This window comes from Lasiodiplodia theobromae, assembly GCF_012971845.1.
Source record: "Lasiodiplodia theobromae strain AM2As chromosome Unknown scaffold_52, whole genome shotgun sequence".
Taxonomy (NCBI): Eukaryota; Fungi; Ascomycota; class Dothideomycetes; order Botryosphaeriales; family Botryosphaeriaceae; genus Lasiodiplodia; species Lasiodiplodia theobromae.
The window spans coordinates 210901-237996 of NW_023336533.1; the positions used below are offsets into that span (position 1 = coordinate 210901).

At 54.6% G+C, this 27096-nt stretch overlaps 6 protein-coding genes across 6 annotated transcripts; 2 read left to right on the forward strand and 4 right to left on the reverse strand.

Annotated features, from left to right (window-relative positions):
* Positions 1-2010: 2010 nt before the first annotated feature.
* LTHEOB_11742 (Protein kinase) lies at positions 2011-4297 on the reverse strand (the record flags this gene model as incomplete). The annotated part of the gene is made up of 2 exons (XM_035508532.1): positions 2011-4198; positions 4257-4297. The coding sequence occupies 2 exons, from the start codon at positions 4295-4297 to the stop codon at positions 2011-2013; spliced, it is 2229 nt and encodes a 742-aa protein (XP_035365734.1).
* A 1752-nt stretch (positions 4298-6049) lies between these two features.
* On the reverse strand, positions 6050-7835 carry LTHEOB_11743 (Guanine nucleotide exchange factor synembryn; the record flags this gene model as incomplete). Its single annotated transcript, XM_035508533.1, has 6 exons — positions 6050-6158; positions 6209-7086; positions 7139-7468; positions 7522-7598; positions 7659-7733; positions 7787-7835. 6 exons carry the CDS (start codon positions 7833-7835, stop codon positions 6050-6052), a joined length of 1518 nt encoding a protein of 505 aa, XP_035365735.1.
* Positions 7836-8575: 740 nt separating this feature from the next.
* Positions 8576-14356, forward strand: LTHEOB_11744 (Telomere length regulator protein; the record flags this gene model as incomplete). Its single annotated transcript, XM_035508534.1, has 4 exons — positions 8576-11333; positions 11550-11653; positions 11710-11979; positions 12041-14356. The coding sequence occupies 4 exons, from the start codon at positions 8576-8578 to the stop codon at positions 14354-14356; spliced, it is 5448 nt and encodes a 1815-aa protein (XP_035365736.1).
* A 709-nt stretch (positions 14357-15065) lies between these two features.
* On the forward strand, positions 15066-16239 carry LTHEOB_11745 (Aldose 1-epimerase; the record flags this gene model as incomplete). The annotated part of the gene is made up of 3 exons (XM_035508535.1): positions 15066-15329; positions 15418-15750; positions 15862-16239. The coding sequence occupies 3 exons, from the start codon at positions 15066-15068 to the stop codon at positions 16237-16239; spliced, it is 975 nt and encodes a 324-aa protein (XP_035365737.1).
* A 4210-nt stretch (positions 16240-20449) lies between these two features.
* On the reverse strand, positions 20450-21609 carry LTHEOB_11746 (Extracellular cell wall glucanase Crf1 allergen Asp f9; the record flags this gene model as incomplete). Its single annotated transcript, XM_035508536.1, has 2 exons — positions 20450-21142; positions 21211-21609. The coding sequence occupies 2 exons, from the start codon at positions 21607-21609 to the stop codon at positions 20450-20452; spliced, it is 1092 nt and encodes a 363-aa protein (XP_035365738.1).
* A 1116-nt stretch (positions 21610-22725) lies between these two features.
* On the reverse strand, positions 22726-26815 carry LTHEOB_11747 (ABC transporter; the record flags this gene model as incomplete). Its single annotated transcript, XM_035508537.1, has 4 exons — positions 22726-23852; positions 23901-23967; positions 24018-26461; positions 26515-26815. 4 exons carry the CDS (start codon positions 26813-26815, stop codon positions 22726-22728), a joined length of 3939 nt encoding a protein of 1312 aa, XP_035365739.1.
* Between the last annotated feature and the right edge of the window lie 281 nt (positions 26816-27096).

The window sequence follows — 27096 nt, forward strand, 5'->3', positions numbered from 1 at the left end:
CGACCGGAGGACAGAGGGCCCAGAGTCTGGTACCTGAAATTTATGACGATGTATTGTCAGCCTTGTGTGGACGGGATTGGCGAGTGGCTCCGTACCTGACCAGCCCGATTACCACAATCGGGGGGCCGAGGCCGCCTCGCACCCGTAAAGGAGGCCGCTTTGAGACAAAAGCAAAGAGCCGCAGCAGAGTAGGATCGAAATTGTGGCAGTGCCCAGAAAGTTACTGCCATGGTACTACCATTACCTCATCTTCTTCGTACCAACAGCTTGCACAAAAAGCCCGAGGGACGACTCATCATTCCCTCAGGCGCTATTCTTGGCGGTTTTCTTCGGCGCACCTTCCAGAGAAGGCCCCGTTTCCTAGAGAAATGGCCCTCCGATGTCGAGGGCTGGCGGAGATCGGGTTCTCACGATAACAGATAATGGCCGCCCGGCCGAATGATGACTGGCCGCCGAAGGTCAAGCCAACCGTTCATCTGTCTCTGCTCAGCTGCTCAGCTGCGCAGCAACTCGATTACGGGCACCACCACCCGAAATAGACCTATCTCCGCCTCCCCTCGAAAAAAACAACGCCGTCTGAAATAGGGAGTGCTGCCCAAAGCGTCTTCACGTTGGACAAAACTTCAGGTCCGTTTTCGCAATAGCTGAACCCGACGATCTTCGGCATCGCCACCCGGGCACCCTAAGCCACGCATGAATAAGACGACATGTTTGCAGAGCTTGCTCAAGGCACACTAGCAATACGTAGGAGCAGGGAAAGTAGTCGCAATGGCGGTCAGTGACATGGAACCCGTTAGTATCCTCCGATAGGCGTCCTTCTGCTTCGCCGATCCCCGCTCCGCACCGAGGCGAGGAAAAGTGCTTATCGCGTCATCCAAGAAATGTCTTATGTAAAACAAGACTTGATGGAAACATATCTCCCACGCTTTTACGAGGCAAGATCTTCTTCTCCTGCTCGAGCTTGGAGCAATTGTTGTTAAGTATCTCGGTGCGTCCTCTTCTTCTTTCTTCTTTCCGATTATTTTCTTTCTTGTAGCGCTCAAAAGACGCTTCGTAGAAACAAGACCCAAGACCGAGGCTGTTCCTGGCGGTGTATGGGGGTGGGTAACGGGAACGGGGCTGCCCGGATCACCTCTGCATGTGCATAAGCGACGAGCCATGGAGTGCCTGAGGGAAAAGTGGGCGGACGGAGTTGTCCGCCCCATGTGCCCCATGGGAGAGCGACCATCTCTGTAGAAGCAACGTCGAGTCCTCAATGTGACTCCCCTCCTCGGTGGCCTCCGACGCCAGCTTACGTCTCCTTTCCGGTGATACTGCCACTTTGACTCGCGTTATCTATTGATCGCACAATCATGAATGGATGAACGCGACATGCCGAAAAGTTGTTTGATTGTGCTTTTGGACCACTCGGCAGTTGCTTGTCTGCTGCCCAGCATGTTGATCCCATGTTTCTTTTTTAGTATCGATCTTCAAAGTACTCCACAAACCATGCTTGACTATTGAGATAAGGCTGAAAGGCCGGTTGTGCCCTGTTCCAACTCCAAGAAAAGATGAATGCAGAAGAAACCAGGGAGAACAAAAAGGGAATGATTATCCAGACTCTTCTTTTTCCAACTTTCCAAAGAACCTCATCACCAGCCATTAAAAGCCCACACTCCCGATTACAAAGCGAAAAGTCCGATCGATTTTATTTACAAGGAGACTCTTCCGCGGAAGTTCCTCCACACGAAGAGGAAAACCTGACAAACGGAAAATGAATAGAACTAGAGATGAGAACAGCAATGCTCGAACGCGCGCGGTCGTTGATACCACGAACGGGTTTTCCCATCCGATGACGCCATAAAGCTCCGAAATTTCCACAACGTAAACCGAGGTGGACAGAAAAAAAAAAGAAGGAAAGAAAGAAGAACCTCGGTATAAGGACGGCCATTCACTAGAACGAACGATCGTCTCTACCGCCGGCAGCGGCGGGGGGAATGGTATACTGACCATATCAACCATACTCACCCCTCAGATCCCCTCTCCCTCAAAATCCCGCCAATCCACCCCCACCGCCGCCATACCACCCCGCGCTGCACCCGCGCCATTCGCGCCCGCCGCGCACAAGCAGTCCCACCGCGCCGCCACCGCCGTGACGGCGACGTGCACGACGAGCATGACCAGCGAGCCCAGCAGGCCGACCTGCGAGAAGCGCGCCGTGCCGCTGCCGCCGCTGCGCCAGCTGTACGGGTAGTACGAGACGACGGTGCCGAGGAAGGGGCCGAAGTCGAGGGCGGCGAGGCAGAGCAGCGGGTACGCGACCCACGGGTTGGCGGCGAAGGGGGCGCAGGGGCGTGAGAGCGAGAGGATCTTGACGAGGAAGAGGGTGAGTTTGATGGCGCTGACGACGGCGGGCGTGGTGAGGAAGTTGTGGACGTAGAGGATGAAGGTGGATGAGGGCGAGGGTGGGAGCATGAGGCGCGCGGGCGAGGTGGGTGAGGAAGGGTGGTGAGGGTGGTGGTGGTGGTGGTGTGGGCTGGATGGAGGAGGTGAGTAGTTCTCCAGCTTGCGTTTGCGGAGGATCAGGCCGGCAGAGTCGGGCGGAGTGGGCGTCCGGCTGGCCGAAGATGGTGGCTTGCGGCTCATCGGTGGGCTGGGAGAGCGGTGATCCTCTGCGCTTGCTTGCTGGCGGAGCTTCGACGGGGCAGCGCGCAGGAGGCCTGCCTGAGTCGATTGGCGGCGTTGTAGCTTGCTCGGGCTGGGGGATGGCGATTCCGCTGAAGAGATTCGGGGGCCAATGTCGTCGAACATGGGACCGAACCCGTTGATGTCTTCTAGACCGGATCCAGCCCCGATTCCATGCAATATCTGCTCTGTGGTAGGTCGCTCTGCTGGGTTCAGGGACAGCAGCCTCTTCAGGAAGCTATAGAGCTTGTCTGGAAGATCTGACCGCGCTTTACGCACATCGTCGAAGCCTTGCCAGCTAGCAATCTCGGCTCTGAGCTGGTCCAAGTCCTCATTCTCCTCATGCAAGTCATCCGCGTTCTGATAAGGCAGTCTGCCAAAGCACATGAAATAGACGATCATCCCCAGAGAAAAGATATCTGACTTGGTAGTGAAATTGCCGAACTCTCCGTCAGCCTCTCGGCGGAGGACCTCGGGAGCGCAGTAGGAGATGGTACCAGTGTGGCCGGTAGACTTTCGCACAACGTCGACCATCTGTACTTCGCCAAAGTCACTGACTAGAACTCTTGTCTTGGAACCGACCGTGTGAAGCAGACAATTGTGAGGTTTCAGGTCTCTATGAATGTAGCCGTGGGAATGCAAATGATGCAAACCGGCGGTGATGTCTTTGAAAAAGGAATATATCTCCTCAAAGGGCATGCGGCGTGGCGAATTGAGTCCAATCGGTGGCTCTGCATGCCCCTTGGACCTACGGCGCATCCTCTCTTTGAGCTCTTGTGTGGTCACAGAGGCCTTGGCCTGGTTAAGGATGTAATGGTGCAGGTCGCCGGCGTTGCAGTATTGCTGCAGAATGAAAGCGCACGGCACGCTCGGTCCAAAAGCACTGATCTGGTAGTCTTCCAACCAGACATGCCTGTACGACACGAGATTCTGATGTGACAAGTTCTGGAGAAGCTGTACCTCGACCAGGACCTTCTCCAGCCACTCGTGGTCATCTCCAACGGGGACGCGCTTGCACGCGAAGTGGCCCAGAGACACACCATCAAGCACATGCCTCACCAGTAGCACCACGCCCTTGCCACCCCGTCCAAGCTCACCCTCTTCAACGAAGAATGTTTTGAAATAGTTCTGACTAAATGCGCTCGACGAGATGCCATGAGGCGCCGCAGGAGTGGCGGGCGCGCTGCCCACGAACTCGGCGCCCGGAGGCGGAGTGCTGATGTCTGAACCTCCGGACGTCTGACGTAACGCTCTTCGAGGCGGCGCTCTGGGCTGTGGAGAAGGCTGTCGCGACGAGGTTTCGGAGCTTGGGCGACTGTGATGCAGCATGCGAAAGTACTCTGGGTTCACGAAGCCATGTTCGTTGTCGTCAGGACTGTCGTCAGTGGGGCTTCGCGCCTCGTCGCGCAGCGGCCGGTGGCAGTACGGGCAGTTCGGGTTCGCGAAGTCGACGTCCGAGGGGCCTTGCGACCTAGCGCGCAACGAAAGCTGGCGCGAGCGCTCATCGTAGACGACGACGGCAGAGCCGTGGCGACTGGCGATTGTTCAGCAGATGGGGATACAGAGCTGGGCCGAGTTTGCGGAGAGCTTACAGCACGATTTCCCCGCGGTTCAGCCGCGGCACCAGCGACATGGTCCGCAAAGGCGTACAGGTTTCAAAGGTTGTGCTTGGAGCTTCGGTCGTTGTTGGAGGCGGTGGATTGAGTTGCGGCGGGAGCTGGCGGACGTGCAGCAGCTTGCGGCGCAGAAGTAGGCCTGAGGCATTGGCGACGGGCACGCGCAACGCATGTCGCTGTGGCTGGTGTGCTGATGACAAGGCAGAGGGAATGACGGAGCTCCGCTCCACAGAAGACGGCAGAAAGCTCGCCCTCCTTCAGGGTCCATCCACGTCCTTCCCAACCAAAAACGTAAATAAACAGCCAGCTTTGGATGCCACTCGCCCTCCAACCACCAACGCTCTGCCCTTTGCTCGCGACTTTTTGATTTCCGTTCATTTGCTTGATACCCGTAAGCACCAAGATGAGTCCTGTGCGTCCTTCTCCTGATGCACCATGAACACATCACCGTCGCACCTGCCAAGCCCTGTGGCCATCGAAACTCGGTTGGCATGACTGGCATCTGGCATTCAAGCCTCTGCCGTCTAGATTGGACCCCTTTCCTTCTTCCTTTAATTACCCTCGTATCTTCAAATGTTTGTTGCCACGACGACAAGTATTCCTTTCTTTCCTGCCCAATGTCTCTAGTAGTACGAGGGATAAGTCAAAATAAGAGTATTTAACCTTGTTAAAAAGAAAGGAATGCCGTGCCAGAGAGGCTATTTTTGCCTAAATCGTCAGTAGCAAGTGGGCCACAGCTCAATAATCCACGGTAGGCGCAACACTAAGCGCAAAGTCTCTTCAACGTCATTTTGCATAGTATTTCCGCTCCTTCATGCAACCCATCAAAGCAACCCTAAAACCTCTGAAAATCTGCCTGTTTAGCAAGCTGACTCTTGTAGTCTCCTGGGCTCTTGTTTTTTTCTATTTTAAACTCAGTAAATGAAGCTTTCTCAGTTAGCGGCTGCCTCTTCTCCTTAGCCCTGAAGGTAAAACATCGATTGTCTGTACGCCGCTGCTAAACCCTGAGTCTGTCGAGAAAAGACGCCATCAAACTACTTTCACATGTTGCTGCATGTTGGCGTTGACTTAGAAGGAGAGCATGGGCTGGTAAGCATGCGCATGGTCGTAGATCTAGGTTAGTCCCGTGAAAGCCATTATGCCTGTTCCTAACTTGAGCTACTAAGAGGCGTCTTGCAAGACTAAAGAAGCCTCGGTAAGCTCCAGGGGCTTATCATGCTCACATCCTGTTCAACCAACGGCGTCAGAGGGCTTGGAAAAGAAAGTGGACAGACCATCAGGCCATTGGACAGGTAAATGCTCACGCGGCAAGATAGAATCACACGCGTACCGCAGCTTATGCCTCGAGCAGGGCAGTCGATCGGCGGTCCAAAGCCCCCCACCGCCCCTACTGATGCACACAGTTGTCAGCTGGACGAGTCTACATCTCTTCCCCTCCCAAAAGCAAAAGGCACGAGATTGGGCTGCCCGTCCTGTGATCTTCGCCCTTGATGCGGGGCCTCGGCGTTGCACCAGGCTAAGATGGAAAGCCTTGAAGCATGTGATTACAATAAAATACCAGCAATAGTAATACAGTATGTAGTGAAACCAGTGTTTTTCCCTTTCAATGCGATTCCCAAATTCGACCCGCTGAATTTTCAACCGTTTGTGGAGCAATGAAGAGTGCTACCCATTCTTGTTGCTTGACCAACTCCTACCAATGCATCCCTCGCTAATGCGCATTAAAAGGCTATGTATGCTGAAAAGAAGAATTCGAGAAGGCGGTAAGTCTAGTCAGGAGACGGAGGCTCGTCGCTATCGGAGAGCTCCTCGATCCGTCCTGATTGGATGGCTTCTTCGACCGGATTCTTGACATTGACAACGCCCGTGGCTTTGAGTCTGCAAAGATTGTGAGTCAGGCATTTACAGGGCTGGAGGAGTGAGCGTACCTTTCAAACAATACGAAGAGCCTTTCGGCTTCCCTCTCCTTTTCTGCGTCGGTCATGGGAGGACCCGTGTCCTTGACCTCCTCGGCATCCCATCTTTGGCCCGTGATGGGATTGAATGCTTTAGCCTTTTCCTTGGCTTTATCCTTCTCCTCCTCGTCGGCATCTTCCGTAGTCCCGTTCCCATTGGCGAAAGCCTCCATGGCATTCTCCGGAATAGCGATGTTGTGACTGAGGAGAAAGCCCGACGCAAACCCGTAACCGACATTGTGAACGAACGTCGATGCATCCTTATCTGAGAGTTCGAACAACATTGACGAGATTTGGCTCCGCAAATTGGGCAACATGGCTGCTGTCGACAGATTCAGGAGGCGAGATGACAGAGTGTCTGTATGTCCGAGTGGCTTCTTCCGATCATCCTCCGTCGGCAAAAGGAGCCATTGCATGTACTTTTTGACGCTATCCGGAGCAAATTCGTAGATGCGCCGGATAAGGGTAACCAAAGGAGCCGCTGTTTGGTCCAGCTCAGTCTCCGTGTACGCAATGATGGACTTGTCGAGGAGCTCGATGAGGTGAGCGGCGTTGGTATTTTGGTCCCATTTCGGAAAGACGTTGGACTTCTTGTCGTCCAGATTAAGGTTCAGAAGCGCATTGATGAGGTAGCAAATCGGCTGCTGGAGCGGAGGATCGGGAACGGGCGCTCGGGAGAGGATCTTGAGGAGGTCGGGAACGGACTTGGAGAAAATGTCGGTGAAATCCGGATAGAAGTGCGTTAAATTGAATACGAGCTTCAGGGTTTCGGAAAGAGCCATGTCATCCATTGGCGACGAGTTCTGCTTCTTGCCATTTTTCGAGTACCGCTTGGAGTGCCGGTAAATGCTCTGCGCCGAGTGTCAACGAGGGCCTGCATGCGCCGATAATTCCGCGCCGTACCTGCGTGATTGCGTCACCCAATCCCTTTTCCCTGACCAAGGGATCAAAGTCCAAATTTGTGTCGTAGGTTAGGAGGAACAGAATGCGCGACGTAAGGAACTCATCGTCCGCGTTGTCGCTCTGCGCAGATTCAGTCGCGCCGACCAGCTTCTTGGTCGATGTCATACAGACCTTAAGCTTCTCGGCCACCTTCTCCGCGTGCCCCTTGTCCACCAGGATCTGTCGGCACTGTGGTTGTAGGAGCAGCGCGTTGGCCAGGCAGCGCATGGCTTCGCGCGAGGTGACGGTGGAGGAGCTGTAGAAGCCGTGTTGCGCCAGCGTATCGATGCCCTACGAGTCACATCTCAGCATGCGCGCCCAGTGGGTGGCGGGGAGCGGCGTACATCGGGCGTGAAGATGGGGTCGGCGTCGCGGACGTCGCGGCCGTAAATCTTGATCTGTTCGAGGGCGGCATTGCGCTCTGGCGGCGGCGCGGGTCAGCGCGTGGCGGCGTGGGGGACGCGGGTGCCGGCAGACTCACGGTGCGGCAGGAGACTCGAATCGTCTAGGTCGGCGCGAAGCTGCGCCATCAACATGGACACTTCTGCTCGCTTGTCTGGGGCAGCGTCAGCGCGGAGTCGGGCCGGGCATGGCGAGAGGAAGACATACTGTCGCCCGCAATGGAGGCGGCGTAGGCGCCATTTGAGTTGGAGGCCATTGTGGCATCGAGGTGAGGGGTGGTGGTGGAGGGGAAGTGTGGTGTCTGGCGGAGCAGCGGGCGAGCTGGTCTTTACATTAAGGCGGGCACACGGGGCTGAATCTTAGGTGCGGCAGCGAGCAAATGGTGGGTCCCCGCATTGAGTCGCTGCTGAGTAGTGATCAGGTCTGGTTGCGTGTCCTGGGGGCGGGCATGAGAGCAAGTCAGCCTGCGGCCATCCTTGCCCGCCTTGCACAGGGCTGCTCAACTGGCCGGCATGCATCCAGAAGAAGCAACGCAGCGGCGGTGGGCAGGGGGCATGTGATGCGCTGCGTGGGCGGAGCGGACCCGTGGCCCTCATGCGTCCGCAATATTGCACAGGAGATCAGCCAGCACGGAGCGATCGTCAATGACGCATGGGAGCACCCGCGCTGGACGAGCGCGACGCGCGCTGCTCCGGGCCCAAGGGCGAGGGAGACTGCAGCTGGGATCCTTGCCGAGGGCAGCGAGACAGGCGCGCGCCCGCTCCAGGGTTTCAATTAGGCTGCGGCAGTGCGCGCGGCTCCCGACGCGACTTCGCGTCGGCGCGTCGGACGCGGCGTTTGCTTCACTGCCTGTGCTGGCTCAGGTCCAGCCGCCACGCCTCATCCCAACGCACGCCTCAAACTGCTCGCAACTTCTGCTGCTGGGTCTCTCGCGCTCTGTCCGCGCCTGCGATGACCTGATTCTCCCCGCCAATTTATTTTCCTGTCCGCGCAGCCATGGCGCCCGCTTCACCGAACCTGTTCGAGAGCCTGCCTGCGCGGCCGCCGACTCCGCCCCGAGAAGCTGATAAGTACATCGATGATGCTTTGCAGTTCCTCTCCGACAGCTTCGAGGTGGAAGAGGCCACCGGCGATGCTCCCGTCTCCGCCGACCCGACCTGTGTCAATACTCCAACCCGCCAATCGCCAGCATCTTCCACCGACCGGGCCAATGATTCCGGAAGACGCAAAAAGGTCGACTTCTCACCTTGGACCGCATACCACAGCGTCAATGACATTGCCCCCTCACGCCGTGGACTTCCCGGTTCCCCTCTCCGGCCGCTTCCTCAACCGCGGGACCCAAAGACAATCAAGGGCATCTTGAAGGCGCACGACCCGCCCGTCACACAACCTTCGACACCCACTTCCGGACAGCTTTCAAACAACCCGAACGGCTTCGCAACCATGATGGAAACGTTGGTCAAGCAGCTTGCGGGACAGTCGCGACCCCACAGAATTGATGCGTATTTGGCTCTGGCCAACACTTTAAAAACGTACGATGGCAAGCCAGATGCGAGAACGCTAGCAGACAAGATGGGACTTTTGGCGCAATTCATGCAGCGGGACATGACTGCTACAAATGCTCAGACCGGTGGACTGGACGTTCAGCTTGCTCTTCAAGCGCTCAAACTACTTGTGGCTCTCGTGGAAATTGCGCCCGCCGCAGAGCGCATCCCGGACACATTTCGCACTTTCTTCTTGGACAAAGCGATTGAAACCTTCGGCGATGCAACCGCTCCAAAGCAATGGGTTAACCACATTTTGCACGCCTTTTCCCAGCAACGGTTTGGAAAGAGCATGAACGTGGACCGCGCAAACCGTGCTGTCACTGCCCTGAAGGATATCGAGGACCGTGTTTCTGGAAACAACGTGGTTACCTGCAGGATGATGGCATACCGGACTCTTCTAAGCCAACACAAGCTCGTTATGATCGACAGAGCCTCGGACTGGATCCAGCACATTTTCCATGGGCTTTTGAGCAGCAACAAGGAGATTCGCATGCGGGCTGTTGAGCTGGGAACTGCCACAGGAATCTCCGTCGGCAAGGAAGACGATAAATCCAAGGTTTCTCGCACTACAATGGACATTTTGGCAAAACCGATCGAGGATGGCCAAACTTATGGAGACTATTTTACCAACCAGCTCATGGAAATGCTCTCGGACGCTGAGGCGGCCCACCATGTGCCGCACATCTGGGCAACCGTGGTATTACTTTTGAAAAACCGGCGCCACAAGCTCGAAAGCTGGAAACTGCTCAAGAGTTGGCTGCAGGTTTTCCAAAAATGCGTCAACTCCAGCAATAAGGAAGTTGCCATTCAGGCCAATGGAGCGTGGAATCGTTTTGTTTACGCAATACGACCAACCCAATCTACCTCGCCGCCATTCAGGAAACTTCTCCGACAAGCGCTTGTCGCCCAATTTGACAGAAGAAGTGGAGGTGACAAGGATGGACAGCGTATGAAGCGGTCTGCGTTCTCGAGCTACTGCAATTTGCTATATTACTCTCTCTCTCCAACTGCGCCTGCTGAGCAATTAGACCTCTATTGGCAAGAGTTCGTCGTCGAGGTCCTTCCGACAATGATTAAAAAGGACAGAAGGGGTGCTGTCATGGCCTGCAAGGTTCTAACGGCCCTCTTCAAGCGGAACCGAGCCAAGTTGTGGAGGGAGAATTTGGCCGTCGAATCCGCAACGATCACATTGGACAATATCATCGCTCTGGATCCTAGGTGGACGCGCCAAAGATTAGGCAACGTTCTACAGCCGTTTGAGCTTTGCTTCGCATCGGCTCCCTGGACCTGCAATTCTCCTTCTGAGGAGGTCGCATCTGGGACTCCAGTAAAGTCTATGTGGACAGCCCTTATGAGTACAGTAGCAGAAGCAGGCAGCAAGGAGGTCACGGCATCCATGGATTTCAAGGAAGCTTGCGCACACATCATGAACCTCCTTCACCGCTTGTGGGCGAATTATCCCAAGTCCTTCCGTCAAGATGATGACTCTGGTCAAACTTGGATGGAAAAGTTCGCTTTCGTTGTCCTTACCGCGGTGGAGCAGCTTGGACCCGGCTCCTTCGCGGATCCTATATTATCGCGTAACCCTGTCGGAGACTTCGAAGTCGCACCAACGCCCTCACATAGATCTCACTCCCGCGGACCCCTGCAGTCCCCCTTGCTACACCTCCTTCACCTATTCACCAACAGTGCTCCTGCTGGGATCGAAACCAACGATCGCCTATGGCTCTCAGAACAGCTCCTTGGACTCTGCTGCCAAGCAAAACCATCAAGGAAGTCCAAACTCGAGCTCCTCCGGAATTATGTAAACAGATCCTCTTCATCTTCGAACGACGTGTTCAAATCAGGGGTCTGGCGTAACTGTGCTCAACACGCAGACTTGTGTTTGCGGAATTCTGGTCTTCCTACAGCCACTGACCGCTCTTCCCAATCCCTCGGAGAAGAGTACAGCTCTGTCTTTGAAATCCTTGCTGGGGGCTTGAACTACGGCACGGAAGAAAACCTTAATGTTGCAGCTTCGCTCTACGAAGCATTTGTGGCCAGGATTCAACGCGAGGTTAGCGACGGCGCTGGTATCGCCGCTGTTGTGCTGGCCATTACAGAGCCGCTAGCCGAGCGACTGCAATCACCTACCTTCAATTCCAATGGTGACGCTGTAACACGCTATTCAACCTTACTTCTCCACCACACGGAACATCCAAAACATCGTAAGACGATAGAGCAAGCCCGCAGAGCTCTATGGGGTGTAAGCACTGGCCCTCAGAGACCAGCGGATTTTGACCCGTTCAACCAATTCTACAAGTTGGTTGTTTCACGATTACAATGTTCTTATGAAGGCTTGGAAAATCTCCGAGGCGATCTTGTCATTGAATTTTCTGCCGCACTTGGCGCTCTACTCCAAAGATGGCCGATTTCGTCCACAGCTGTGCTGCTGCGCAAGATCCAGGACGGAATTGCGGTGTGGGTAAGAGATGCCGAACGAAAACTGGCGGGTGACACAGATGCAGCAAAGGGGGGACGGGAGGCGGTGAGTTCTTATCGTCCAACGCTTGAAAGGAAGAACTCCTCACTGACAAGGTCTAGGTATACGCTCTGTGGAACACCGTCATGACTCTGGTGGAAAGAATACCGCGACATGACAACATGCTCCTGAAAGCCCTGGAGGCTCTGATCACTGCTGGATTGCGTAGTGAGCGGCAGCGGATTGTGAATAGAACCATTGAGATGTGGAACGGTAGTTTCGGGTCTCAAATTAACCTCCAATACCCACCTAGTGTTGAGAAAGGTTTGCGCAGGCTCAGGCCGATCGTAGACCTTGAGCTTCCTGAATTCCCCGACGATCCAAGTGATGAGGTAAGCAAAATTAGTCTAGTTTATTTTACGCTACTTCCGGCCAGGCGCTGATATCAAGCAGGAACCAGAACCTGTGCCGATCTTTGAGGATTCGCAAGAAGATATTGTTCGGGAACCTCTGCATTTCGACAGTCACGGGTCTTCCCTGATCCATCAACTTCAGGATGCCGCGAGCTCGTCTCCTGCTCAAGTGGATCCGACATCAAGAAGGCGGGTGCGGGAATCTTCAGCATCGAACACGACAGCGAGAGCGAAGCTTCGCCACGACAACTCTCAGATCGACTTTGCGCCGATTGAATCGTCTCCGACGGGAGGAGATTCTGTGGACTCTCAGTTGCTGACTGATCACCAGAGAGAAGTCAGGGAAAGGCAGCATGATACTGCGGCTATGTTCCCTGATATCAGCTCCAGCCCTCCAAGGCAGCTGAAGAGCAGAAGCTTAGAACTGCCCGCGTACGGCAGGCCTAGCCAAGGCTACAATGTCGATGACGAAGAGCTGAGGTCTACGCCTATGTTCAATCTCCAAGAGTACGGAGCGCAGCAAGATGTCCCCAGCTCATCACCAACTCCGAAAACGCGAAAACAAGGCCACGCCGACGACGTTCTGGTGGCGCCTTATGTAACATCCTCGGCTGCAGAGCATCTTTTCGACACAAACATACCATCGTCTCCGCCCAGTGTAGACGATGAGAACGACCTGCCGCCCGACCCCAGTGTCATCAAAGACAGTTTTGTGGCGCCTAATCGGAATGTCGAGAGTGCCATGGGGCAGCGGTATGGTGGTCTGGAGGAGGAGCTTGATGAAGATGTAGTCGCCCAGCTTGTGGGTGATGTATCAAATCTCTCCGACTCCCACGTTGAAAAGGTGCAGCGACCTACTTCGTCGTCATCGGCATCTGACGATGGCAACGAATCAGACCTACCAAGCTCTGAAATCGATGAGGAGGTATCTCAACAGCTTGAAAACGAGGTGATTGCTCAAGCACTTCGTGAAAGTCGAACCTGGTCTTCTACCAGAAAGCAGGTGTTACCCGACGATACGACTGTTGACGAAGACATACCCGAGTATGGCGAGGATATCGGTTCTTTCGATGATATGACCACGGATCTCCCGCAAGGAACTGCTGGTTCGTTCTCGGAAACGGTCCACAATAAAATCCACGTGGATGAAGCTCAAGACGAACTGTCTCCCACTGAGAAGGACAGCTCGTCTATTGAGCTTCCAATTCGATGTTCTCCTGGTAAAACCAGATCTCTGCCTCCGCCGGCTCTATCCAAGGTTCCTGTTGATGAGACAATGGTAGAGGATTCATTCGCTGGACTGCATAACGATTTGAAGAAGTCAACGCAGGCCAAACAGCAAACACCGAAGGCTTCTGGAAAATCAAACAAAAAACAATCCAAGTCCCACACTAAGCGCAAGTCGCTGACTACTCTCGACGAGATCAAGGCTAAGAAGCGGCTAAAGAAAGATGATTTTTCGTCCTCCAAGCAACCACCCGAAGGTGCCCAGCGCGCTACGATTGATTCAGACAGCGATGAGAGCGTACTCAGCAACATTCAAGTGGATAGTTTCAGCATGGACGAACAGATGGTCGACGCCATGGCTAGCTCTCCTAAAGATGTTGACGATAAGCCCTCTCAGCCCACAAAGGCAGCACCAGAACAAAACTCGGAACCAAAGCGCCGGAAGGGTGCGAGGCCCACAGAACGGGCATCTCCGTCTCCAAGGGCTTCCCCAAGATTGTCAGGAGCAGCACCTGAACCGACGCTTGCGCCATCACGTACAAGGAAGTCAAGACTTTCCAAGTCACAAACGACGGAGCCGGACGAGAACGAGACGACAGATGTGACCGGCCACAAGGCGGATGTCATCGAAGAGGCACCAGCACGCAAGAGAAGAAAGGGCCGGGGTTCGAGAAAGTCGAGCCAGACATCTAACCCGCCGTCCTTTGCTGCAGCGAGCAATCACTCTTCACCCCGAACAAGCTTCGTGCAGACGGAAGAATCGACAGAGGACGCACGTGGAAGACGACGAAGTGGAGGAGGTCAGGCAAAGGCCGAGAAAAAGCGAAAAAGATCATACGATGATAAGGAAAGCACAGGTGGCACGGCAGGACATGAAACGCAGGCGGGTCAGCAAGAGCTACACCCGGGTGCAAGCCAAGGTTCTACAACACATGGAGACGAGATTTCACAGAGGCCGAAGGTTCAGCCTCAGAGCATAATTCAACGATTCAAACGGCTGTTGGCGGATTGCAAAAAGGTAGTACTGGGCCAGGAGGAGTTAACGGAGATCGACAAGCTCATGCTGGAGGTCAAACGCGAGGTGAATGCGGCGGCTCAACGGGGGGATGGGCCGTCAGGGAGTTCTTAGGTTGCATTGTTTACGGAGTCATACCGGGGGACAAAAAGGGACACAGCATGCATGATAGACGGCGGGACCACTTGATGTAGTTGCACAGACTGGCCGATGGACAGGCCTCATAAATCAACGGATTTGGAACTGGTACACACACATGACTTGCCATGTGCCGAAGCGTGATGGCAAAGGAGAAGGGCGATCAGGCATGACATCATTTATCCCCCGCGGCGAAGCTCAAGGTCAGGCACAAAGAGCATGCATGAAGCGCCTCCAGCAGAGTGCGGCCCGGGCTGAGTGATGGCCAGTTTGGGCAATGGCTCGGTCAGCAAGCGAGAAGACATGTGAGACTGAAACCGGGGTGCGATGCTTGGTGCTTCACCCTGGCGGCGCGGGGATGGCACTGGCGCCGCACGCGATACGGCGTGCTGCCCCTCCTTCGCCGATCCAGCTTCATCCACCACCGCACCTACCATCACCACCGCGTCAACCTCCAACCGACGCCCTCTCTCTCTCTTTCTTCACCGCCAACTGCGCCTCAGGCTCTCCAATCACCCTTTGCTACCAGCCCGTGGCCTTTGTACATAGACGTGCGCCTTCCCTCCGGCCGATCAGACCTGGACCTTTCCTCCCTCAACCTCTCACATCTGCCCCACCAAAACCGCCGCATCCCGCAGACCACCAGTACCACAACCACTTGCCTTTCCAACAACAACGAACAACAATGGTCGAGCGTTCGCACAAGCCTCAGCTGCCCAACGTGGCGGCAGCCAAGTCGACCGCGCCGCAGCCCGTCGTCGAGATCAGCGACGACAGCTCGCGCATCACCGCCCGGCTGCCGACGGGCGAGAGCGTCGAGATCATGCTGTACGGCGCCACCGTCATCTCGTGGAAAAACGCCGACGGCAGCGACAACCTGTGGTTGAGCGAGAAGGCCGTGCTGGACGGCTCTAAGCCCGTGAGGGGTGGAATTCCTGTCGTCTTCCCGGTACGTTATTATTATTTTTCTGGACTCCATGCCTTTTTATCTTTGAGGTGGAGGGCAAGCGAAGCTGACTCTAAGCTCATGGCAACAGGTCTTCGGTCCTCCGCCCGCTGACCACGCGACGTCGGCGCTGTCGCAGCACGGCTTCGCGCGCTCGTCGCGGTGGGAGTTCCTGGGCAAGAGCACGTCCGAGTCGGGCGCGGCCAAGTCTGGCGCGCCGTCGGACGACTGCGTCAAGCTCGACTTCGGCCTGTACTCGTCGAACCTGAGCGCCGAGGCGCGTAAGGCGTGGCCGCACGACTTCGGCCTGGTGTACAGCGTCACCCTAGGCCCCGGCAGCCTGCAGACGGTCATGAACGTTCGCAACGAGGGCCAGCAGCCGTTTGAGTTCCAGGTCCTGATGCACACGTACCTGAGCGTTGCGGTGAGTGTTCAATGGCTTTTCTCCCCCTCCTTCAGCATTCCGGAAGTTTGAGCTTAATTCCGGGAATGAAATCGTGAAAACTGACTGTAATTTTTTTTCCCAACAATGCAGGACATCACCAAGACCAGCATCACGGGCCTCCTCGGCGTCTCGTACACGGACAAGGTGCTCAACGCCAGCACGCACACGCAGGCCGAGGCCAACCTGACCATCGCCGGCGAGACGGACCGCGTCTACAGCGCCATCCCGCAGAGCACGACGTCGGTGCTCGTCGACGGCAAGCCCCGCTACGACGTCGTCCGCGACAACCTGCCCGACACGGTCGTCTGGAACCCGTGGAAGGAGAAGGCCGCCGCCATGAGCGACTTCGGCCCCGACGACGGCTACAAGACCATGGTGTGCGTCGAGGCCGGCGCCGTCAAGCAGTGGACCACGCTCGAGGGCGGTGAGACGTGGGAGGCCGGACAGACGATTAAGAGCTTGCTCTGAGCGGTTTGAGGGGGTTGTGGGGATGAAGAAGGACTGCATGGAAGGGGAGAGATCAGACATCAATGAAAATGGCCGGATAACGAGATACTACTGATGACGACGAGGGTGGAGAATGGAAGTGGGGCCCTTTCTTGGGCGGACATGTGCGCTGCTCTCACAAGGTCTTACATAAGAGCATGTCCTCTCCCTTCTTTCTCTCCTTGCAAAATATAAACGAAGATAACGAAGTAGGAAATGGAGAAAAGTCTCTCGAAAAGTTTTCCAAGAACGAGCTGATAGCAAGGAGTTCCGATTTTAGAATGTGTCGCTAATTTCGTCTGTCCTCTCGTGTTCTTGCTATCCACCCTGTTGCATATTTTTGGAGTCGAGCAAGGCTGACATCGCGGTAGATTTCTAAGACAAGCGTCGTTTCTTTCCCAATAATGCGGTTGGCTCCCGAAGGTACGGGGGCGAAATGGTGGCTGAGCTTTCAATGTTGCCCATTGGACTCGGTTTGCTCGACCAGGGTGCTGGCCCCCATCCTGGTGCAAGGATAAGTAGAGCGTAATTGGATAGTCGTGCATACCGCCGATGATGAAGCCTGTCGTGAAACTGAAAGGTGACAGACGAAGCTGAACTTCGGCATGTTATTAATCCTTTGCTTATATGAGCGCGAAACCAGTTATATATAATCTCCTGCAGCGATATCAGAAGTCAAAGTCAAGCGTGGTTTTTCCCTTAAGAACACCAAAGTACTTGAACTGCCGCAAGAGTATCACTAGGGGCCCATCCTATCCAAAAGAAGGGAGTTGGCGTTTATGAAGGAAGACGTGGTTTGGACATGTCTACGGATTTTCCCCAAACTCATCAGCACTTCTCCAAGGGAATAGCGAGAGCACCATCTGCTAATAGAGCCGTACCTTATGATCAAGATGCAAGAGAAGAGGACTATGGCTTCGCGTTTCCTAGCCTGAGAGGGAGCACACCGGAGCACACAATCGACTTTTACTTCGAAACTGGGCCGCCCCCGACGGTGCCTGTTGGGAGCAAATCCCCGGCACTCATTACCATTCGATGCAATCTCCCTACCTGGCATATTGGAACCCTTGCAGCCGGCAGATACAAAGTGCTGTTGGACCTTTTGGATGAGGATGAATTCTTGTTGCCGCCAATAGATGGTACTTGGGTTTGCCAGGATACCAGCCAAAATCTTTGCCTCAAGGACTTCAACGAGGCCACTTTGACAGCCACATGCTGCTTCTCAGGCATGAGAATTCATAAAAGCGGAAGATACACACTGCTAGCTCGGCTGATTCACAACTTTGGAGCTCGGACGGACAGATGGGAGCCAGAGACTACGCAGCTCATTTCCACAGCAAGATCGCCGTGGTTCATGGCTGATCGCCCGACTGGGTTTCTTGGTCAACTTGCGTCCATGGACAATCTATCCACCCCTTTTTCTGAGGTCTTTAGGAAGAGGCCCATCGACGGGCAAGCACCGGAATCCTCCATCCGAGCCTCGGATGCCGAGAATGAGACCCGCAAAGTCCTCGAGGAGAATAGCGCAATGGAGACCTCATGTACGGTTTTCTGGGTCGATTTGGATCTACCGAGGTTCGTTCTGAGTGAGCTACCGACGGACCAAGCCTTAAGCTCCATGCTCACAGTTAGCGGAACGCCAGAGAAAGCATTCTCTACGACCTGCAAAGAATACGTCGAAACCTTTTGGCCAACTGTCGGCCCCAAATTGCTGGACATGTTTATATCGAACATCCAAGAGTCGCACCCGCGCTTCCAGGCCTTGAACAACTCCTCCAGACATCCTGATGGCGGTTCCGTCATGGTTTGGACAGGGATCGAGACAATCGTGGTGGCCCAAGGGAGCAAAAACTTTGCCGCCCAAGTTGCCGAATTGCTCCGATGGTTCACCGCAACCTTCAATCCATGTAAGGAAGGAAATCTCCAGTTTTCAGATTCTTTGATTCGGCCCGGCCATGACCGCGGCTATTTCGAAATACTACAAAGGATTCCTCTGGAACGAGGAGCTACCGAAACTGTTGCAACATGTTGGCATCGGATGTTCGAAGGATTCAACTTGGCCGTAGGCTTTCCAATTCCGGAAAGAAGTGACGAGAAAGGCGTCGAGCTACCGTTTCAAGCAATGAAGTTGCTCGGTCTGATATGGCATCCTTGCCACTACGACGACAAAATTTTTCTCAAGGGAGATGAGACGGCCCTGCTTCCAATAGCATCGACCAGCGACAACTGCATCCAGTGGCACTTCGTTCAGACAGATGAAGGGGACTCTGAATCACTATGGGATTTGATCAAAAAATCTGGAGATGTGATGACGGATATGTCTCACATTAGGAACCTCTCTGAAAAGAGGATGTTCGTCGGATATTGGCCAAACGCAGAAATCCATCTTGGGACGAGGACTTCTGGATTTCGATCTGTGGAGCTATCAGGAGCTCAGTACAATGACAAGAACAGAATCATCTTAGGAGATGAGATCACAGGAACATTCGGAACGTCTGGTATGGGATTCTTTACTGCAGAAGTCTCTGCAACGGTCCAAATACATCAGACGGCAAACCGAAGGATAATGGCGGCTCACAAACGCATCCATGACAAGATCAGAAACGCCAAACAGGCATCTACATTGATATATGATGTTGGAACAAAGCGAGCATGGCTTGTACCGGAGCTCAGTGTTGTTCTGCATATGATTTTGGCATGGGCATCTTATCAAGACCAAGCTGAAGATGTTCTGGAGAAAATGCCGTACGCTATGCCGCACCACCATGGAGGAGAAGCAGCCTACGAAGCCATCCAATCCGCAATGGGGTCCGAACTACCAGCACACATCCAAACAGACGAGGCAAACACTTTCTCTCATTTGCTAGTCGAGTTCTTCGCACGCATTACCTACATCAAGGACCAGCAGATAGGAGCAAAAAGTAGAGAGACAAAAGACCTGGTCGGGTACGAGTTCAAAGAAATTTGCGAATTTCAAGAGCACATTGCTTCCAAAAGGGCCACTATCGACGCAGCAAAGAGTGCTGGTTGGCTAAAGCTTATCGCCTCACGACCCGATATTGCAGTTTTATTCTGCAGCGGTCTCGTGGACCCTATCCAACCGACATCAGAAGAACCCGATTGCTGTCTGACTTGGAGCGAGATCCCTAAGCAGCAATACTTTCTTACAGCCTCCATGCCATGCGTACGACAGCTGTCCCAGCAATGCGGTGGCGGTGACGTTCTGAAGGTCTACAACGATCTCTACTGCGTTCCTGGTAATGCAACCAGTTGGTCCATCAGAAATCTGTGCAGAGAAGGCCATTCCCCTTGTTATCAATCTTTACTTGAGATGTCAAACCAGCCGCCAAAGGGGAGTTATGCATACTCAGAGACCGGTGCTATTGTTGTTGGGAAGGTTCAAACGAATTCGCTGAGACTCAAGCTTGGGAAAGCAAAGTGGCGTTCAAGCGTGGATTTCAGACGTATCATTGGCTTAGGGCACGACGAAAAACCGGGCTCTACCACAACGGAGGCCTCTGAATTTGAATGAATAACGGATCGAACAACTACGCCTATTCCGACTTCGGTGTTGCAAAACAGTCTCTCTTTGATTGATCAAAATACCGAGCCCGAAAACACAGCTTTCCACGCCAAAATGGGATCTGTGCAGAAGTTCTAAAATACTCTGGGAATGGGAGCTTCGATCAATAGTACATTTCTTTCTTGGATATACATCCCAAAAGCTTTAGAGGATTTGACTCCTTGTTGGCCTTTCTTTCGTTCGTATCAGCCATGAGGAAAGGAGTGCACAAATCAAATGTAAAGTCTCACCTGTTTGATATTTTCCCTTGCGATATTGAGGCTATTACTTTGCTCCCGCTCTTATTAGTCCGTTCCCTTTATCCCGGGCCCTTTCTTTCCTTTTTTTTTTTTTTTTTTTTTTAGCAAATTGGAGCTTCAATCTACCATTCTCGTCAAGGCAGTAGCTTTTTTTTTTTTTTTGAAGTTGTTATGCAATCCAAATTGTTTGTCACCGCGTGAGATCCCAGGTTATACACCAAAGGCGTAATTTTGCACTGACGTAAACAAGCCATCGATAACCCGAATATTTGAATCCTCGTCATGAAGTCATATCACTCCACATCAACGCATTAAAAAAAGGTCCCATCAAAAAGTCATCGCCAAGACCCCCCAGTGCTCCGCTAACTCCTCAAAGCAAAAGCAGTGCAACGAAAAAGCTGCCAAACAAAAACTCCCTCAGGCCTCCACCCAACCTCTCAACGCCACCACTCGAATAACTGGAGCTGGGGGTGGGAGTCGGGGTGCTGGAGCTACCCGGCGTCGTTTCCGCATACGCGCTCACACTCGCGGTCCCATTGCTACTCGTGGTGGTGGTGGTGCTGCTGCTGCTGGAACTGCTGGAACTACTCTCACTCGAGCTCGCCTCCTCGCAATCCGTCCCAATCAACGCAATACTATCCGCATTGCCCGTCGTATCCGTATAATTATAACTACTAGCAGGGTTATAATTCGTAATCCTGACCTTCTCGACCGTCATGGTCCACGGCATGCCCGCGGCGGCGGAGTAGGTGGTGTTGCCGCCGGCCCAGACGCGGGTCCAGTACGAGTTGTCCTCGTCGCCGCCGGCCCAGATGCCGAGGCGGACGGTCGAGGGCGTCTGCGGGAAGTTTTGGCCGGACAGCGCGTCGGCGTAGGCGAGGGTGCGCACCGTCGTGTTGTCGATCGACCACACGATCTGCTCGGCCGTCCAGTCGATGGCGTAGACGTGCGAGACGTCTTGCGGCGTCGTCACGTCGTGCTCCTCTTCGCGGTCGTAGGTCGTCGTGTTTCCCTTGCCGAAGTAGTTGGATTGGACGATGGAGTTTTCGCCGCCGAGGAATTCCTGTGGTTCGGTTTGTCAGTGGAAGGGGTTGAGAGGGGGGGCGGGAGAGGGGAGGGGAAAAGACGTACCCAGTCGATCTCGTCCAGGTCGTTGCTCTCGACCACGATCGAACTCACGATGCCCGTTCCCGGGGCGGCCTTCATCGTCACCTCGACGCGGCCGTAGAAGATGTAGAAGTCGGTCTCGATGGTCGGCGCGTCGCCTCGCTCGGCGATGGTGAAGGCCGCGCCCTCGTCAGAGTACGTCACTGTGCCTGCCAGCGAGTGCCAGCTGCTGTTGTCTCCGGTCGTGAAGTCCGACTCGAAGACGGTGCTTTGGCAGAGGCCGGCGTCGGCGGAGCACGGGAATTGCGACGAGTTGGTCGGGTTACATGAGGAGTAGGTTTGGGCAGTGGCGAGGGAGGGAAGAAGAGCGGAGGCTAGGAGGGTTGATAGCCTGGCGGCGGTGGTGGTGGATGTGGATGGCATTGCGGTGGTTGTGTGGCTTTTTTGCCTAATTGGGTTAGGGTGGGAGAGGCGTGGTGGTGGTCCGGGCTGGTCAACAACCGCGAAATAAGTCGCAGGGCTGAGAAAACGAGGGAATGCTTGCGTGGTGACTGTGGAGGCGAATAGATTGAGATGGGAGAGAAGGTGGTTTCTATACGGTCACGAAGACACGACAGCAAGCAAGCACGGTTGAACTGGTGACGACGAAGGCTAGATTGAAAGCAGCTAAAGTACCTATTGATGGCACCATTAAAGAGGAGGCGCAGTGATTTGTGCGGATGGCGTGGTGGCGGGTAGTGGGGCGGTTTGCGCGTGTGTCTCTGAGGCAAACACGGAAGCAGTGCACGGTGACCGGAAGGGACCGAATGGGGGAGACGCGGGGAGCTGTCGAAAGCGATGACGCGGCCTTGGCGTGGCTGTGGGAAAAAATCACGACCTAGCTCTAAGTCCGAACCCAAGCAGACATGGACCGAGAGAGAATGGAAAAGAAGACTAAAACTGTTTTTAGAAGAGGTCTGGTGCCGTCGCAATCATTTTTCGACCAAGTTCTCTCGTGGCTCTAGGAGCACGGTTAACATACCCGGAGGGTTTGCTATCATTCCGTCCGATCCCCGGCGTCCGACTACACCGCGAAACCCGACAAAAGCCTGTCATTGGCGAACAACTGTATTATTGAAACACCTCTTTCTCCCGCATGATCTAAGTCCGACCGTGATAAATGAAGGGATGCGCCATTTGAGCTGTTGGACGGTGCTGCTGAGATTTGATCTGTGAGGAGCACGACTGGATGTGTTGACTCCAAGGCTGGTCTCGGCCGAAACGGATAATGACGGGAAGCCAGTCGTATCTTCACTCATGGTGGTTTGTGATTCCCCTACGGGATTCAACTAGAACTCATGTAGTTACATCATTCATCCCGCCGTTCGAGCCAAGTGAAGTCAGTTGATCCAAGACAAACGCCGCTATTTTCTTCCATCTGTCCAATCTTTGTTCCCCATCCATCTTACCTAGGCACATCACAATCATAAATCTAAGATCCGCCCTCTCTCCCTATTCTACCATCTTTCTCAATCTTTCAAATAGCGAAATGTATTCTCCCTACCCCACAACCACATCCTCCGGCTTCCCAGCCCTCACAACCCTCCCCTTGTCCAAGACGACAGCAAAATCGGCGCCCTTGACGGCCTCGACGCGATGGGCGATGGTGATGACGGTGCTGTCGCGCAGCTCCTCGCGCAGGACCTCCTGGATGGCGGTGGACGTCTCCTTGTCGATGCTGGCCGTGGCCTCGTCGAGGATGATGATGGGGCTGCGGCGCAGGATGGCGCGGCCCAGCCCGACCAGCTGCCGCTGGCCCTGCGACAGGTTCTTGCCGCCCGCCTCGACGCGCGAGTCGAGCGTCCACTGTTGGTTGTTGTTGTTGTTGCTGTTACTGTTATCCGCGTTGTTGTCGTCACCACCACCACTGCTGCTGCTATTACTACCATGCTCATTCAACACCCGCGCCAGCACCGCCGCGCACTCGTCGTCGCCGTGCGCGCGCACCGGGTCGAGGTTGTCGCGCATCGTCCCCGGAAACAAGACCGGGTCCTGCGCGACGAACGTGATGCGCTGGCGCCAGGCGTGGACGTCGACGTCGGCGAGGTCGACGCCGCCGACCGTGATGCTGCCTCCTCCGCCACCTTCTGCTTCCGCTTCAGGCCGCACGGTGCGCAGCAGCGCGAGCGCGAGCGTGCTCTTGCCCGACCCCGTCCGGCCGACGATGGCGCAGGTAGCGCGGGCCGGGATGCGCAGCGACACGTTTTCCAGCGACGGCTCGAGGTGCGGCGCGTAGCGCACCGTGACGTTGTCGAGGACGATGTCGGCGTCGGTGGAGGGCCAGGCGGCCGGGGGTATGACGGTGCCGACGGGCTCTTCGTCCAGGTGGAGGAGCTCGACGACGCGCTCGACCGAGACGAAGTCCATTTGGAGTTTTCCGTATTGCTTGCAGAGCGAGTGCGTGAAGAGGACGAAGTTGGAGGCGGATGTCAGCATGAAGGCGGTTAGGCCGGGAGTGAGGTCTTCGTAGAGGGCGAGGAGGGTGAGGCCGTAGGAGGAGAAGGCCGAGAGGGCGTCGAAGCGGTAGGTTAGCCATGCTTGGAGGCTCCAGTAGAAGTGGTCCATCTTCTGGAAGGCGTCGGTGACGGCGATGACGCGGTCTTGGAAGCGAGGTTGGGCGCGGAACGCTGGTTGACTGTTAGCAGGTGCTGACTATAGGAAAGGCGTGGGCATACCTCGGATGGTGGTCAGTCCATTGAGAAGTATACCGAAGTTGGACATGAGCGGACTCAACGAGACCATCTGTACGGTTTTCAGTTAGCCTGCCACTATTGGGATAGGTGAGTACATACCTCAAGCCGACGAAGGCTTTGCGATGTTGGCAAGAAGCGCATGAAAATGTAGACAAACCACGCGGTCAGGATCAGCGAGACGATGAGGAATAGGGGCGTGACGGAAGCAATCACGACAATGGCTGCGATCCAGCCGATCAAGTACCATGCCACACTCTGAAGCTGGTCACTTATCCCACCATCCAACGTCCCAATGTCTGACGTGACACGATTCATCAACCGTCCAACCGGAGTGACGTCGTAGAAGCGGAAGTTGGCACGGCTGACCTTCCACATGACTTCTTTGTACAAGCGTTTGCCTGCCGTGTATACGATGATAAGAAGAGCCACATCGGAAAGGAAGTACATGGCCGTCAGAAGCATGGCGATAATGAAGAACCATAGCAGCCAGGGCCGGACATTGGTTTCAGGGGGTGGGAGCTTATCGAAGAAACTTGAAAGGCCAAACGAGATTGCCTGTTCGCCAGCCTCTTCATACGCCTCTCCCCAAGCCTTGAGGAACCAGTAGTTGAATAATCTGGCAAGTCGGAACAAGGCGAAGATTACGATGAGGGTAATCCACCATCTGATCTTGCCTGCCTTGATGTATTCCCAGTAGACGGATGCCATAACTTCACCATGCTTCCTACCTTCCTCTTCGATGAATTTGTCTGGCTCCGAGTCGGCTTGCTTATCTTCCTCTTCAGTAGGATCGTCCTCGAGAGGGGCAATGGCTCCTGCTTGGACGCCGTCCGGTCCGTGTAGCTCTTCAGTCAGCGCTTCGGCATCTATTATCTGAGCCTTGTTATCTTGTATCTCTACAATCTGGTCTGCTATATGGCAAACCAGGTCAACCCTGTGGGTTACGAGTAGGATGGTACGTCCTTCGACAAGCGGGCCGCGCAAAAGTCTGTTGACAATAGTCTCGGCGGTATTGTGGTCCAGAGCTGCCAGGGGGTCATCAAGCAGAAGCGTCCTCGCTGGGCTGTAGATTGCTCTCGCGAGGGCCACTCTGGCTCTTTGGCCGCCTGAAAGGCCGACGCCGTTCTCGCCCAGGTCTGAGAGATCACCGTGCTTGAAATTTGCCATATCAGGAGTCAGAGCACAAGCTTCCAGGACCTGCTTATACCGGGTCTCGTCAAGCGGCGATGAGAAAAGAATGTTCTCTCTAATGCTCATATGCTGCAGCCAAGGGGTCTGGGCGCAGTAGCCGATCATCTCATCCGGCACAACAACCTCACCATTTCGCTTATCAAGCTCTCCAAGGACTGCCTGGAGGAGGGCCGTCTTACCTGTTCCGACTTTTCCGACGATGACCGTCAGACCAGTGGTGAACTGAAGATTCAAATTGTCTAGGACGGTATTCGTGGAGCCCGGCCAGGCGAATGAGGCATCGTGGAAGGCAATATCAGTTCCACGCAACTCGGAATACTCATCCTCCTTGTCAGGCTCAGCCATAAAGTCGTTGATACGACCGACGGCAACAGAGGCATTGAGAAGTGTAGTGATAAGGCCCGGAATCTCACGAAGGCTAACAGCCAACATATTGAAGAGTTGCAGTGCAGGGAAAGCAATGTCCACGGAGAGTGGCCTTCCGGCGAGAAGAGTATATGCAAAGAAGGCACAGACCGGAAACAGGCAGCCAGCCATGATATTGTTTGAGCCGATAAGCATCTGTAATGTGGTCGTGATGACTCTGAGGTTCAGCTCGCGCTGCCTGGCATCCATGATCTTGTCCAGCCATTGATCCTGCCAATCGTACCACCGGAGATGGCGGATGGCCTCGATGAACTGTGAAGTTGCATGCAGTCTCTGGTCTGTGGCGACACGCCGCACGCGCTCCCATCGTAGTAGTAGTCGAACGTATCCAGCGTTGATGAGCTGAGCGGCGATGACGACGGTGACGCCGAACAGGCAGGGCCACCCTAGGAGCTTCCAGATAAGAATGACAGAAATGACCATCCGCAATGGCTTTGTGAAAATGTCTGGAAATTCCCAAAATCTCTGAGCTACTTCATACACATCGTTCCTCATCAGATTGAGAATTTTACCCATGGAGGCGGGTTGCTTTGCTGCTTCTTTGTGGGCCTTGCCATCTTGCCGAGTACGACGAAAAACGCGGCTCAGACGAGACCAGAGACGGGCGAAAAAGGTCTTTCCTTTCGGCGATTCGGCCGAGGACTGGTCGATTTCGCTTTCATCACTGTCGTCCTGTTTCTTCTTTTCTTCTTCGGGCGCACCAAAAGATTTGCGAGTCAAGGTTTTCTCGTAAATCATGGTGATCATCTCGCCTCTGGACCTCTCGTAGCATCGCCTGCAAAACCACAAGGACACGACTGCAGACTGGGCTGCAACCATGCGAACAGCAAGGATCGAAGTGGCAAAAATGACGGCTTCTTTCCGTCCAGAGCCTCCGCGTTCAATGGCGCGCAGAAGTTGTTGAAGGAGTACGGGGGCGACGAGGTCTGAGCAAATGTTAGCAGCCGGGCAGCGCAATCAGGAATGCAGATGGGCTTACTTGCTCCAGATTCCAAGATGGCAAGCGTAGTGGTGATGATCAGATCCAAGCCATTGGCAAGCAGTAGCCGTTTGACGACACTGCCCTTGAGCTCTCTGAACAGAATGTGTAGTCGGTTATGCTGGAAATCATAAGGCAGGAACCACACATCTTCGTCGTGCAGCTGTCTCTTTGCACCGAGAGCGATCAAGGGGGACATCCAAGAGACGGAAAGGAACTGCCAGAGAGTAAGGTTGTCCTCGGGGCTTCGCAGCTCAGAAGTGGGAGACGAGGAAGGCTTGCTGATGTCAGTGGTGGGCATGTTTGGGTCTCGCATGGGCATGCCCAAAATGGCAACAACCGTGAGGGCGGTTATGCATGTTTCCGAAATAGCCAATGCTTTTGAGGCCTTGGATGCAGAAGCCGTTAAGATTAACGCAGCTAGCCGGCAGACGAATACGGTAAATAGGAGACCCAAAAGAGTCAGAGGAGTAGATTTTGGGCGGTCAATGGCCACGATGAGAAGGGCGATTGCCTGGCAGGCTTAGTCAGCGTGAATGTTTCACTGGTATGCGGTGGGAGGCTTGCCCATGGCACAACATC